Source organism: Mauremys reevesii, linkage group 27, assembly GCF_016161935.1.
Source record: "Mauremys reevesii isolate NIE-2019 linkage group 27, ASM1616193v1, whole genome shotgun sequence".
In the NCBI taxonomy this organism is placed as follows: Eukaryota; Metazoa; Chordata; order Testudines; family Geoemydidae; genus Mauremys; species Mauremys reevesii.
The window spans coordinates 7,891,369-7,904,298 of record NC_052649.1 but is presented as its reverse complement, the minus strand read 5'-3'; the positions used below and the strand labels follow the sequence as shown (position 1 = coordinate 7,904,298).

The 12,930-nt window shown below is 57.8% G+C and overlaps 1 protein-coding gene across 2 annotated transcripts in view; it reads left to right on the top strand.

Moving 5' to 3' along the window:
- The window catches only part of LOC120392135 (junction plakoglobin), a 49,978-nt gene that overhangs the window by 34,273 nt on the left and 2,775 nt on the right, over window positions 1–12,930 (top strand). For both annotated transcript variants that reach the window (XM_039516678.1, XM_039516679.1), the window contains exons 4-12: window positions 316–554; window positions 1,313–1,514; window positions 3,842–3,986; window positions 5,256–5,359; window positions 9,407–9,745; window positions 10,316–10,471; window positions 11,031–11,150; window positions 11,403–11,553; window positions 12,147–12,268. In XM_039516678.1, coding sequence (XP_039372612.1) covers window positions 316–554; window positions 1,313–1,514; window positions 3,842–3,986; window positions 5,256–5,359; window positions 9,407–9,745; window positions 10,316–10,471; window positions 11,031–11,150; window positions 11,403–11,553; window positions 12,147–12,268 — 1,578 coding nt within the window. The remainder of the gene's footprint in view (window positions 1–315; window positions 555–1,312; window positions 1,515–3,841; window positions 3,987–5,255; window positions 5,360–9,406; window positions 9,746–10,315; window positions 10,472–11,030; window positions 11,151–11,402; window positions 11,554–12,146; window positions 12,269–12,930) is intronic.

Here is a 12,930-nt window from a genome sequence, read left to right as displayed (position 1 = left end):
CCTGGCCGCAGCCCGCCCTGCTGCTGTGCGTTGTGGTATCATTTTGTTAAGTAGCCGCCGTCGCACAAGTACTCCTCGTTCTAGCTGTGCGGGCTTTCAGCCCCCTGAGCAGAGTCTTTCCCACCACCCTGGCCCAGCATATCCGTACGGTACAGTGGATCCAGCTGTCTCACGTGCAGCGCCATCCATCTGAAAGGCAGGAAACCTCTTCTGGCTTCTTTAGTGGGAGACTCAGCTCCCTCGCTGCTCTGTAATCTCCCGGTTCGTCGCATTGGCTGGGACCCCTCTCCCATCTGCAGCCTTCTCTCTCCCCAGGTTGTGGTCAGCAAAGCAGCCATGATAGTGAACCAGCTGTCCAAGAAGGAGGCCTCGCGCCGCGCCCTGATGCAGTCCCCACAGATTGTGGCAGCGGTGGTGCGTGCCATGCAGAACACGAGCGACTTGGACACCGCCCGCTGCACCACCAGCATCCTGCACAACCTCTCGCACCACCGGGAGGGGCTGCTGGCCATCTTCAAATCTGGAGGCATCCCAGCTCTCGTGCGGATGCTCAGGTACCAGGCAGCCATGTGCTGGAGTGACGGCTAATTCTGCGCTCACCCAGAGTCTGTTCAGTAGGACAGCTGCGTGCTGTAGGGTGGCTGGAAGTGGGAGGGAACGGAGCCAGGGCAGGTGAGAGGCATTGGCAGCGCTCTGGTGTGGCCAGTCTACTGGCGTTGCAAAGCTCGTTGTCTCACAACTGCTGCAGGCTTAGCTGAGTCTGTTCCCTAGTCAAAGAGGAGTCTCTGCTTTCTCGCTTGGACGCTCCTCTGCCGAGCTGGCTACGCAGTCTCCTGGGCTTCTGGCGCTTTGCGAAATCCAGGGACTCCCTCCAGCTGGCCATGGTGGGGATGCCACAGACGTCTGTTGTGGGCCCCCCTGGTGTTTCGCTCGCTGGTGAGGTTTAAGCTGTGCTCTCAAAGTGCCTGCTGGGCTAGTGAGGAGCGGAGCTAGGGACAGCACAGTGCTCGCTTCTGTCCATGCGGATCCCAGGGGGGATGAACTTTCCAGGCACCGCGCTTCGATGGCCGCCTGCCAGGGGGCCACACCCAACTGGCATAAAATGGTGCTGCCTGCAGCAGCCCTTCCATTCCTAACATGGCAGTGCAGTCTGCCAGAACTACACATCCCAGCATGCAGTGCCTGGACCGCTCTGCGGCCTGCCTTCCCACAGGCCGTCCTCCCTGTAGCAAGCACGAAGGCGCCCGCACGTCCCTCGGCCTTCAGCCACCTCCTGCTGTGGCCTGATTCCCCTTCATGCTCTCGTCCCTAGCTCTCCGGTCGAGTCGGTCTTGTTCTATGCAATCACCACCCTGCACAACCTGCTGCTGTACCAGGAAGGCGCCAAGATGGCGGTGCGCCTGGCCGACGGCCTCCAGAAGATGGTTCCCCTGCTGAACAAGAACAACCCGAAATTCCTCGCCATCACCACTGACTGCCTTCAGCTGCTAGCGTACGGGAACCAGGAGAGCAAGGTGAGCCTGCTGCCAGCCCGCTCCTTCGTCGCCTTGTTGTATTTGTCCCGTGGCTGCCAGGATCCGGGAATAGGTGGGAAGTGGAGGCTGCTGTCAGTGGACAGCCAGGTCTGCGTTGTCAGCTTGTCCGTTAATTAGAACCAGCGGAACTGCTGGGGTGAGAGCGAGGGTGGAAGGTTCGAACGCTCCCTCTCCGCTCTTGCAGGGCCCACTAGCCTGGATACTTGGTACCGCAGCACTAAATGCCATGGTAGCTCAGCTCAGCTCAGCTCCAGCAGGTGAGCGGTTCTAGCCCAACCCCCTCAGTCCATCCTGCTCCCCATGGCGAGTTTAGCTCTTCTGCTGGACTTGTCTAGGCTGGAAGGACAGTACGGAAATGTCTTTATAGCCTTGAAGAAAGACCCTCTTTTCCCTACTCCTGTGTGACAGTAGTTGTGTGTAAACACTCCTGAGAAAGGCTTGGTGCCCGGAATAGCACAGAAACCCAGCATTTATTGCCAGCAGGTACTGCCTGCCGCGTGTGCAGCGGGAACTGGATCTCCTGTTACAGACGCCAGAGAAGTGTAGCAAACCCTCTGGCTGCTAGTTAGACCGAGTCTACGCTACAGGCACTGCAGCGGCGTAGCCATGTCTACACCAGGAGGGAGTGGGTGGGGGCTGAACTGCGGTGCTCAGGGGTGGCATTTCTCATACCACTGGGCGCCGTAGCGATGTTGACCGTACTGAGTCTAGACCAGGCCTAAGTCTGAATCCTTTTCGGGCTGGGTGGCTGGTCTGTGTGAGGCTCTTGGTGTTTGGGTGGAGAAGTTGCACTGAATTTGCTGTGCACACAGTGCAGTGGGCCGTCTAGTCTAGTGTCCTGTGACTTTAAGCCTGAACGTTTGAGTCAGATTTAAGTTGCACAATGGACCTGCAGACTGTCCTGGTGCCCTGGTTATAGAACCACAGAAATGTGGGGCTGGAAGGGTCCTTGAAGTCAAGTCCAGCCCTCTGCACTAGGGCAGGGCCACGTGAACCTAGCCCGTCCCTGACAGGTGTTCTTAAAAGGCTCCAGTGATGGGGAGTCCACAGCCTCTCTGTGAAGCCTGTTCCAGAGCTTAGCGACCCTGAGAGTTAGAGACTTCTTCCCAATATCTCCCCTACATCTCCCCTGCTGCAGACTAAGCCCGTTACAGCTTCTCCTGTGGACATGGACAATCGACCCCCGTTGTCTTTATAACAGCCCTTAGTATGTCTGCCGACTGTTCTCAGGTCCCCGCCTTGGTCGTCTTTTCTCTAGACTAAACGTGCCCTTCGTAGTCCGGGTTTCCTAAACCTTTTAACCTTTTTTGTTGCTCTGCTTTGGACTCTCTCCAATTGTGGTGCCCAGAATTGGACACCGGACTCCAGCTGGTGCCAAGTGGAGCCTGACTGTTCCCTCCTGGGTTTTACACACGACACTCCGGTTCATACACCCCAGAATGAGATTAGTCTCTGTCACAGCTTCATCACAGCGTTGACTCCTATTCAATTTGTGATCTGCTAGAACCCAGCTCCCTTTCAGTGGAACTACCACCTAGCCGGTTAGTCCCCAGTTTGCAGTTGTGCATTTGATACACATGCGCACACACCCTTCAAGTGAAGTACTTTGCACTTGTCTTTGTTGAAGTTCAGCCTGTGGTTGATTTCAGACCAATTCCCCAATTTGTCAAGGTTGGTTTGAATTCTGCTCCTGTCTTCTGAAGTGCATACAGCCTTTTCCCAGCTTGGTGTCACCTGCACGTTCCATGAGCGTACTGTCCGCGCCGTTATCCAGGTCATTAATGAACATCTGGAATAGCACTGGACCCAGGACCGAGCCCTGTGGGACCCCACAGCCTCCCAGTTCGACAGCGAACCATTGATAGACCAGACTCAAGAGCAGCTTTCAGCCAGTTGTGCGCCCACCTTTCAAGTCATTTCGTCTAGACCACATCTCCCTGGTTCGGTTATGAGAACCTCATGGGGGACGGTGTGTCAGAAGTTGTCCTAAAATCAAGATATTGCATCTACTGCTCCCGCCACCCCCTAGGCCAGTAACCCTGTTATATTGGGGGTGGAGGGGGGGGAATAGTTTTGACGTGTTTAGCAATTCCAGTGTGGAACCAAGCTGAGAGGCTGCCATTCACGCGGAGTTGGATCCAGTTGAGTCAGGAGAGCAGAGCAGATATTCCTGCTAATACAATAGCACCCTGCTCAGTGGCTTAAGTGTAAATGTTAGGGGTTAATCGGAGTTCTGGGGCAGCACCTGATGTCTGCAGACACCCCTTGTGGCCACTCTGGCGAGCTAACGCTGCTTTCTCTTGCAGCTGATTATTTTGGCCAATGGAGGACCCCAAGCCCTGGTGCAGATCATGCGCAGCTACACCTACGAGAAGCTGCTCTGGACCACCAGCCGGGTGCTCAAGGTCCTGTCTGTGTGTCCCAGCAACAAGCCTGCCATTGTGGAGGCCGGTGAGTGAGCCCTGCAGGGGGTGGGCCTGTGCTGGAGGGGGCTGGTTCAGACTCAGCAGCTGGAGCAAACTGGGTTGTGGCCCTTCCCAGGCACCGCTGGATACTTGCTTCTCTTCCAAGGCCCATGGACTAACGCTGGGTGTGGAACTGTGCCCTGTCTCAGCAGCAGCCAGCAGCATCGGGCTCCTGCTTTGATGTCAGTTATGGCTTGAGAAGTCCCCGAGCTGCTCTGTACCGTGCTCCTATTCAGCAATGTGGATTTAATTTCCATTTGTCACGTCACTTTGCTTCCAGCTGTGCTGCCTGTTACTCTTAATGAGGCCTTCATCAGAGACCCTCTAAGATGACAGTGTTAATTGTAACATCCTAATGCTTCCCCTTATTAAGGTTCCCAGCTCTCTCATCCCCTTCCATTGCAGTGAAGTTAAAAAGCACCTCTGGCAGCTCTCCCCAAACAGCACCTGTCCCCCACTGCTCGCACCCACGTCCTCCGTGTGACCTTCCATCCCTGCAGCGTCCCCGAGCGCTTGCAGTGTGGTTGGTCCCTCTAGGTTTCCGTACGACTGTCTAGAACTTAGTGTTCTAACGCCACCCGGTTACAGCCCTGCTACTCCTGCCAGGATGCTGCCCACGCTTGTCACTCGCTCAGATGCCATGGAGTGACAGACTGTCTTGGCACGTCCCTTGCCATGTTGGCTGGGTCTCTGCCCCCATGGCCATCACCTGTTTCCAGAGAGCTTGTATGGCGGAGAGGCATTTCCCAGAGGACTGGTTCCTCTGGTGCACAGACGCCTCTGATGGGAGGTGGGCCTGCTAGCGGCTTTACTCGAGGTGGGGGCCCTTTATGGATGCAGCCAGTGCAGTAGCGAAGCTACAGGGATGGGTTAATCTCTGATTAGTGCCCTTGTGTCAGGGTTACCATCCCAGCCTTGCCCCGAGTTGGGCACTCATACTCTTTGGCTTCTTATACAGGACAGTGGAAACTTTTTGAGGACAGATGCTGGTTTTTTGTGCTGAGGCTTGTGCAGACACATGCTTCTGGGGGAGGACGAGGGGGCAGAATTGCTCCCGGCCCCGCTGGCCAGCTGTGATGCTGCCTTTGTGTCTCTACAGTACAAGGCGAGATGGTGGCCTCAGACTTAGTGTTGCAAAGGGCTGTCTGAAGAGCCCAAACCCATGTGTAGCCTCTCTCTGAGAGCTGACGGTGCTGGGTGGCTCGGCTGTTGGGGCTAATTACAGCTGGGCTGAGCTTTGTGTTCCCTTCCTCAGGTGGCATGCAGGCTCTGGGGAAACATCTCACCAGCTCGAGCCCGAGGCTCGTACAGAACTGCCTGTGGACCTTGAGGAACCTCTCTGATGTGGCCACCAAGCAGGTGAGTGCACAGGAATCCAGGCGTTGGAAATGCTTATTTGAGGCTTCTACAAGGCCTGTTTCTGAATCGACTGTAGAGCATTAATCACCTGTCTGGTGCTCTGGGGTGGGGGGGATACTTGATCTTAGCCTGTTCTGCACTGAGCCCAACATCCACGCTCCAGAGGGGATGTTCTTACCCAGCTTTGACTCCCAGGAGCAGCTCCCTTCGCAATCCGGTTGCTATGGTATGCTTGCCATGGGGCCAGCAGGAAGTAATGGAAATCCTAGAAATGTGGGGCTGGAAGGACCTCCAAGTCCAGCCCCCTGAGCTGGGGCAGGACCAAGTAACCCTAAACCCTCCCTGACAGGTGTTTGTCCAACCTGCTCTTGAACTGCTCCAGTGACGGGGATTCCACAGCCTCTCTTGGAACCGTGTCCCAGGGCTTAACTGCCCGGAGAGTTCTTCCTAATATCTAACCTAAATCTCCAGTGGTGCCAAGTGAGCCCACTACTTGTCCTACTTCCAGCGGCCATGGAGAACAATTGATCCACGTCCTCTTTATACCAGCCCTTAACATGTTCAAAGATTGTCAGGTCCCCCTCAGTCTCCTTTGCTCAAGACTAAACACGCCCAGATTTTTAACCTTTCCTCACAGGTCGGGTTTTCTAAACCTTGGATCCCTTTTATTGTTCTCTCCTGGGCTGTCTCCAATTTGTCCGCAGCTTTTCTAAAGCGCAGTGCCCAGATCTGCACCCAGGACTCCAGCTGAGCCCTCACCAGCGCAGAGCAGAGTGAGACAGTTACCGCCCGTGTCTAACACTCCCATTCCTACACCCCGAAATGAGATCAGCCCTTTTTCACAGCTGCGTCGCATTGACTCAGATTCAATAGATGACCCGCTAGAACCCCCAGATCCTTTTCAGCACTAATTCCGCCTACACGGTTCTTTCCCAGTTTGTAGCTGCGCGTTTGATTTGTTTCCTTGCCAGCTGAAGTACTTTGCACTTGTCTTTGTTGAATTTCATCTCGTTGATTTCAGACTAATTCTCTAATTTGTCCGTTTGTTTTGAATTCTAATCCTGTCCTCCAAAGTGCTTGTGACTCACCCAGCTGGGTGTCCTCTGCAGACCCTCTCATCAGACTCTCCACTCCAGTCTCCAAGTCATTAATGAACATATTGAATGGTTCTGGACCGGGGCCTGCACCCCGCAGCACCCCTCTAGAGGCGCCCTGCCGGTTTGGCAGTGAACCATTGATAGACTGTTCTCAGCGAGTAGCTTTCAACCAGCTGGGCACCCACCTTTATAGTAACTTTATCTAGACCCAGTTCTTTACTTGGCTTATGGGACTCTTGTGCGGGACTGTCAAAAGCCTTGTTAAAATCAAGGTACATCCCATCTACTGCTTCCCCTGTCCGCTGGGCCAGTTACCCTGTCAAATGCTGGCTTCCTAGTGCTCAGGATCCCCCAGCGGCCCTTGGGGGCCGGTTCCCACGGGGATGGCAGTCTGTGCTCTCCCTGCCCGTGTCTGACTTGCACTCCATCTCCAGGACCCAGTGGGGAGAAGGCGAGCCCTTCCCCCTGCTGCAAGCCTGTGAGAACATGCTGCTGGGCGCTGCCAGCCCACGCACCGCACCCACTGGGCTGGGGCTAGGAGCCAGGCCAAGGCGTCAGCACCCTTGGAAAGGCGTCACCGGTGTTCCTCTGCTGCAGAACCGGTGCCAGACTGTTCCGACACCCGGCGAGGAAGCCATTGTTTGTCAGGCTGATGGTATCCGTGGAAGGAGAGTGGGAGCAAGGCTGGGCAGGGCGGGGTGGAGTCTGGATGAGGAAGACGCCCCCGAAATTTCCCCAAGCTGCTTGCTTTGACACCAGGGGTTCTGCTGACAGACATGCCCCCCCCTCCCCTCCCCTGCCCCCCCCGCCTTTCCGCTGCTTCCTGATGTGTTCCCCACATGGTGCTTGGCCTGCCCCTCTACATGGATTAGGGGCTGATGCAGCGTGGAAAGTATTTGGGATGGTTTTTGGAAGGCATGTAACTCAGTCTCCAGTGAGATTAACGAATGAAACATTTGGTGGTCAGGCTCTGCCGAGGAGCAAACGGGAATGCAGCTTTGTCTACTGACTTAACTCCTTCACGTCCTCTGTCTAACCAGGACCCAAGACACCTCACCCCCATCTCCCACTGTCCTTCTGGCTGTTCTTAAATCCCGCAGTCCTGCCACTAGCGACCCTCCCGATCACCCAAAGTGCGCGTGCTGGCGTGCCAGGCTGCTCTGAACAGCTGGGGATTGTATCACTTGCATGTTTCCGGCCGGGAAACCTGGCGAAGATACTAAACTCCTAAGTGAAGCTGCACATGTCTGGCACATCTGTCACTCATGCTGTCCAAACAGTCCGGAGAGCTCTGGTTACAGGGGTCCAGAGGCCTTGGACTCTTGTTCTAAGAAAACATTGCCGTGAGCAAGACTCTTACTGCATTGGGACGCCCTGCTGGAGCTGGAACAATAGCTGGCCTTTGGCATGGGGAAGGGTTGTTGAATTGTGCATGTTCTCAGGCCTGCTGGAGTCTGCCAAGCCGTAGACCCAAATAGCACAGTCTTGGGGCCCCAGGGGACGGACAGTATCTGGATGGTACCTTGTAAGCTTCACTCTGAGGAGTTAAATGGGCAGATCTCCGGTGTGATCAGATAAAAACACCCCAGCTTCCTACTGCATGCTCCAAGCAGGGTTTGAGGGAGAGGTGGGGGGATAGTTTGCAGCTCTATAATTCTCCCTTGTGAGGGCCCTCCAGGAAACATTCCTACCTGCCATTCCAGCTGATGGCTGCCTCGGTCCCAGGCGTGCTCTGCCCTCTACCAATCTAATCTCCCTGGCACGAGGGGGGGCGTGAACAGGTTTGGTTGGTGTGAATGGGAGGGGGAGGGATAGCTCAGTGGTTTGAGCATTGGCCTGCTAAACCCAGGGTTGTGAGTTCAATCCTTGAGGGGGCCACTTAGGGATGTGGGGCAAAAATTGGTCCTGCTAGTAAAGGCAGGGGGGCTGACTCAATGACTTTCTGAGCTTCCTCCAGTTCTAGAGAGGATGCATAGATTGGCATTATTTATTAATGGTGTTCAAAGGAATGCGAGTCTTTCACTGTCTGCCCCTTCATCTGTACAATGCTCTGCATTGTGTCTACCAAGCGGCTGCGCATCCTTCGAGGCTGTGTCCTGATGGTGTGCAATTGGGGTTCTGAATCCCTGACCCCAAAACCATCATGTTCCGCCTGGGGGTGGGGACTGGAGCTCGCTGGGCCCTCTGCAATGACACCTCCAATGCTTCCTGTGCCTAGGCAGCAGGGACTGTGTCGACTCCTCCCCTGTCAGCATGCTCTGACAGCAACACTTGCTAACTCCACCTTACTTCTCCCCTCTCCCACTGCAGCCTGGCACAGCCTGGCTACGTGCCCCAATGCCAGAGCTGCCATCTCCCTGAAACCAGCTCGCCAGGCTTCGGGCTAGCTACGCGTTCTCATGGCACGTGGAGAGGGATGTCTCCAAAGCATTGGGCTGGTGACTCCTAGGCCTATTGGCCTGCATGGGCCGGGGCCGTTGCCGGCCTGCACTGCTGGGGAGCTGGCATGAGGGCTCCTGTGCAGCTATAGTGAGGTGTATGGTGAATCCGGTGACACGTGGCCTCCCGTAGCACCTCCACCAGTCCGAGCAGAGATGGCTTTCCCAGCTCCCCGTGGCCTGAAGCGGCCCCTTAGGCAGAGAGTTGTGTTTTTGGAGGTGTTGGCAGAGGATTCACTGCACGGAGGAGCCTGCTTTGATGTGGGATGGCTCAGCTGTGTGAACAGACAAGCAGCCTTATAAGGCAGTGGGGCAGGAGGGAGCAGAGCTCTGGGAAAGGGCCTGGGGCTATTACGATGCAGCTCGTGGTGGCTGCAGAGCTGAGCCCCATGAGGAGGGGACAGGCCAGGCCTAGTCCATTGGCTTGTCCGTGCTGCGGTTGGTGGTCTCCGGGTGAAGGGGACAGTGTGATGACGTCTTGCCTCTGCTGTCACCTACTCACTGTTCTGTAGGAGGGTCTGGATGGTGTCCTTAAGATCCTGGTCAACCAGCTGAGCTCGGACGACGTGAACGTGCTGACCTGCGCCACCGGCACCCTCTCCAACCTGACCTGCAACAACAGCAAAAACAAGACCCTGGTCACGCAGTCCAACGGGGTGGAAGCCCTGATCCACACCATCCTGAGGGCGGGCGACAAGGAGGACATCACCGAGCCGGCTGTCTGCGCCCTGCGGCACCTCACCAGCCGGCACCCGGAGGCCGAGATGGCCCAGAACTCGGTGCGGCTCAATTACGGCATCCCGGCGATCGTCAAGCTCCTCAACCAGCCCAACCAGTGGCCGCTGGTCAAGGTAAAAGTGCTGGGGGGGGTGCGGGGTGGGGGGATGCTGGGGCTCAGCGGAGCTCTGCCTGATGCCCAGCGAGCCATGTTAACGTGCCCCACTGAGCTCCCTGCAGAGGAGAGGGCGCTCTGGCTCCCTGTCTGCCCCCAGTCGTGTTCTGCAGGCGGGAAGAGGACAGGGCTGGGGCTGGTCTCTTCTTGAATCAGAATTTGTCTGTCTGCTCCCAGCAGCAGGGAAGTAGGTGGATCCCTTTATGGAAATGCTGCAGGCTGATTAGAGGTTTAAAAGCCGCCACCTGCTGTGTGAGCTGTGGGGGCGGAGGAAGGTGGCTTCTCGCTGTAGGTGCTGGCAGGTAGCGGCTGGCGCCGGTGAGCTGGGGCGGCTGGTTCTGAACCCCCTGCCGAGTGCGTACAGAGCTGGTGCCGTATAGGCTCTGCAGCCGGACTCCTGCCGGGGGCACGGGAGGTTAAAACGCCAACAGTCCTGCTCCAGGCACATCAAGTTCCCCTCTCGAATGGAGAAGTCCTGAGCGCCTACAGCTGCGGCCCTGTCCGATGGCCTCTTCCTCCTCTCTTCCAGGCCACTATCGGTCTGATCCGCAACCTGGCCCTGTGCCCGGCTAACCACGCCCCGCTGCAGGAGGCTGCCGTGATCCCTCGCCTGGTGCAGCTGCTGGTGAAGGCTCACCAGGACGCCCAGCGCCATGTGGCAGCCGGCACACAGCAGCCGTACACAGTGAGTACAGATGCGGGAGGGGCCAATGGCCGAGCTGGGGAACGCCTGCCCGGTGTCCTAGGCTTCCCGGTGCACGGGGCATTGCTCAGCTGGCTTATTCCAGAACATGAAGCCTCCGCTCGGCCCCTGGACACCCCCTGGGTATTGCCCTGGCAGCTGGGCATGTGGGTAAGGCTGCTGTAACCCGGCTGTAGCTACAGCAGCTGCTCCTGCCCCCTGGTGACTGCCCCTGGCAGCAGCAGCAGCAGCGGCCGCGTATGCTCCAGAACGACCAGTGGTGCAGTTGTCTTCCTGTGAGCTCTGGCCAGACGCTCCACACAGTGCAGAGGGCGTGCCAGGCCCAGGCCCTCCCCTCCCCTCCATCCCATACAAGGACTGGTCTCTAAGCAGAGGCCACTTGGTGTTCAGAGCGCCCCCTGCTGGGTGATCCCTGGAGGATGTAACTACTCTGTCAGCAGGCAGATGAGGGGAGGCGGGGTGCTCTATTCCCCCCCTCCCCGGCCATCTACCAGGCCCGTCCTGTGGCGCCCCTCGGTGCTGATCACTGCTCCCTTTGCAGGATGGAGTGAAGATGGAGGAGATAGTGGAGGGGTGCACGGGAGCCCTGCATATTCTGGCCCGGGACCCAATGAACCGGATGGAGATCTTCCGACTCAACACGATTCCTCTCTTTGTGCAGGTTGGGCTTCGGGTTGCAGCACAAGGCAAAGGTGGGGGTGGGGTGTTTTCGGGAGGCCCGGGTGGCTTGTGGTGGTCCGGGTGGCTCTGAGCCCCTGTGCGTCTGATTGGCACGTGCAGGAACTGCCAGCTGCCTCGGGGCTGGGTGAAGGGAGCCGGAGAAGCGGCTCTGCAGTGGCAGAGCTCGCGGTGCCAGGAGTGGAGAGGCGGCTGCAGCTCCCGCCACCTCACGCTGCTTTTCCTCCCCCGACAGCTGCTCTACTCCCCGGTGGAGAACATCCAGCGGGTGGCAGCCGGAGTGCTGTGCGAGCTGGCCCAGGACAAGGAAGCTGCTGACACGATTGATGCCGAGGGGGCCTCTGCTCCGCTGATGGAGCTGCTGCATTCCAGGAACGAAGGCACAGGTGAGCCGAGCCAGCTGGAGCCGCGCGCTCGGAGCTGGGACTCCCAGCAGGGTTCGCACCGAGCTGCTCAGTCGGCGCATTCAGCAGTACCTGGTTCTGTCCCGTTCTCGTTCGGCTGCCTCGGGGCCGCCGCCATCTGGAGAGTGGGTGCTGTGGCGAGCCAGCGTGCCACCACCAGGCCCCCGAGCCAGCTGACAGGGTCCCACTGTCTCCTACACTCGGTGCCCCTCTCTGCCATGCACAGAGCTGCTAGGCCAGAAAACGCTCGTAAAGGAAGTGCTGTTACCCCCCCCCCCCCGCCCCCATTCCTTCTCACACTAGGCTCCAGCCCCAGGGTTTGGGGGACAGCGCACAGGCGCTGCTCCATGAAACGGTGCTGCGGCATCGGGGATGCTGGGGCTCGGGGGCTTTCGGGAATGCGATGGCAGGGCTGCTGTGACCGCCCGGTGGCAACGGGAAACGTAATTACATGCAGAGCCGCCCGCTGAAGTGGAAATCATTCAACCATCTGCCCGGAGAGGAGCGCGGCTCCCTCTGCCATTTGCTGGCATTTAGAGGTTTCCTCTTCCAACGTTTCCCCCTCTCTGCTCCAGCCACCTACGCTGCAGCCGTGCTGTTCCGCATCTCCGAGGACAAAAACCCCGACTACAGGAAACGCGTCTCCGTGGAGCTCACCAACTCCCTCTTCAAACACGACCCTGCCGCCTGGGAAGCAGTGAGTGCCTGTTTGTTTGGGAGGGGCCGGGGGCTGCTTTTCCTTCTCGAGCCAATCGGGGGCCAGCTCGTGGTCCTTGGTAGCGCCGCAGGAGCTCTCCCCTCCCCCGGAGCTGAGCGCTATCGTCTTCCATGAGATTGTTCTCCTGCCACCCTGCCCACCAATGGGGTTTGTACCCAGGGCGTCTGGGAGGCTGCTCAGCTCCGCGGGTCCCTCCGTGGCTCAGAAGGCCCAAGGGAACGGTCCCTCCCCAGGGGAGTCTAGAGGCTCCTTGGTTAAATGCATCTGTCGTGGAACTTGGGCCGGGAAGAACAGGAGCCACATCTTCCGCGTAGCCCTAGCACGTGACTGTCTGCAGTGGGAAGGGTGGGGGCAGGGCAGGCAGTGCATGGGGGTGCCTGTTCCTAGGTGGGAGGGGTTAGTAAACGGAGGGCTTAATGCTTGTACTGGGGGACTCGGGACTGGGACATCTAAGCTCCATTTAGAAACTGGTCCAACATGCTCCGGCCACAACCCTCGAGTCTTCCTGCACTGGGGCTGGTGGCAGCTGGGCTCCCTGTTGTGTTGGCACAGAATCCCGGCCACCAGTGGCCTCCTGGGGCTGCCATCAGCTCAGGAGCTGGGCAGATAGTGATGCGCATGCAGCATCCCCAGGTAGCGGG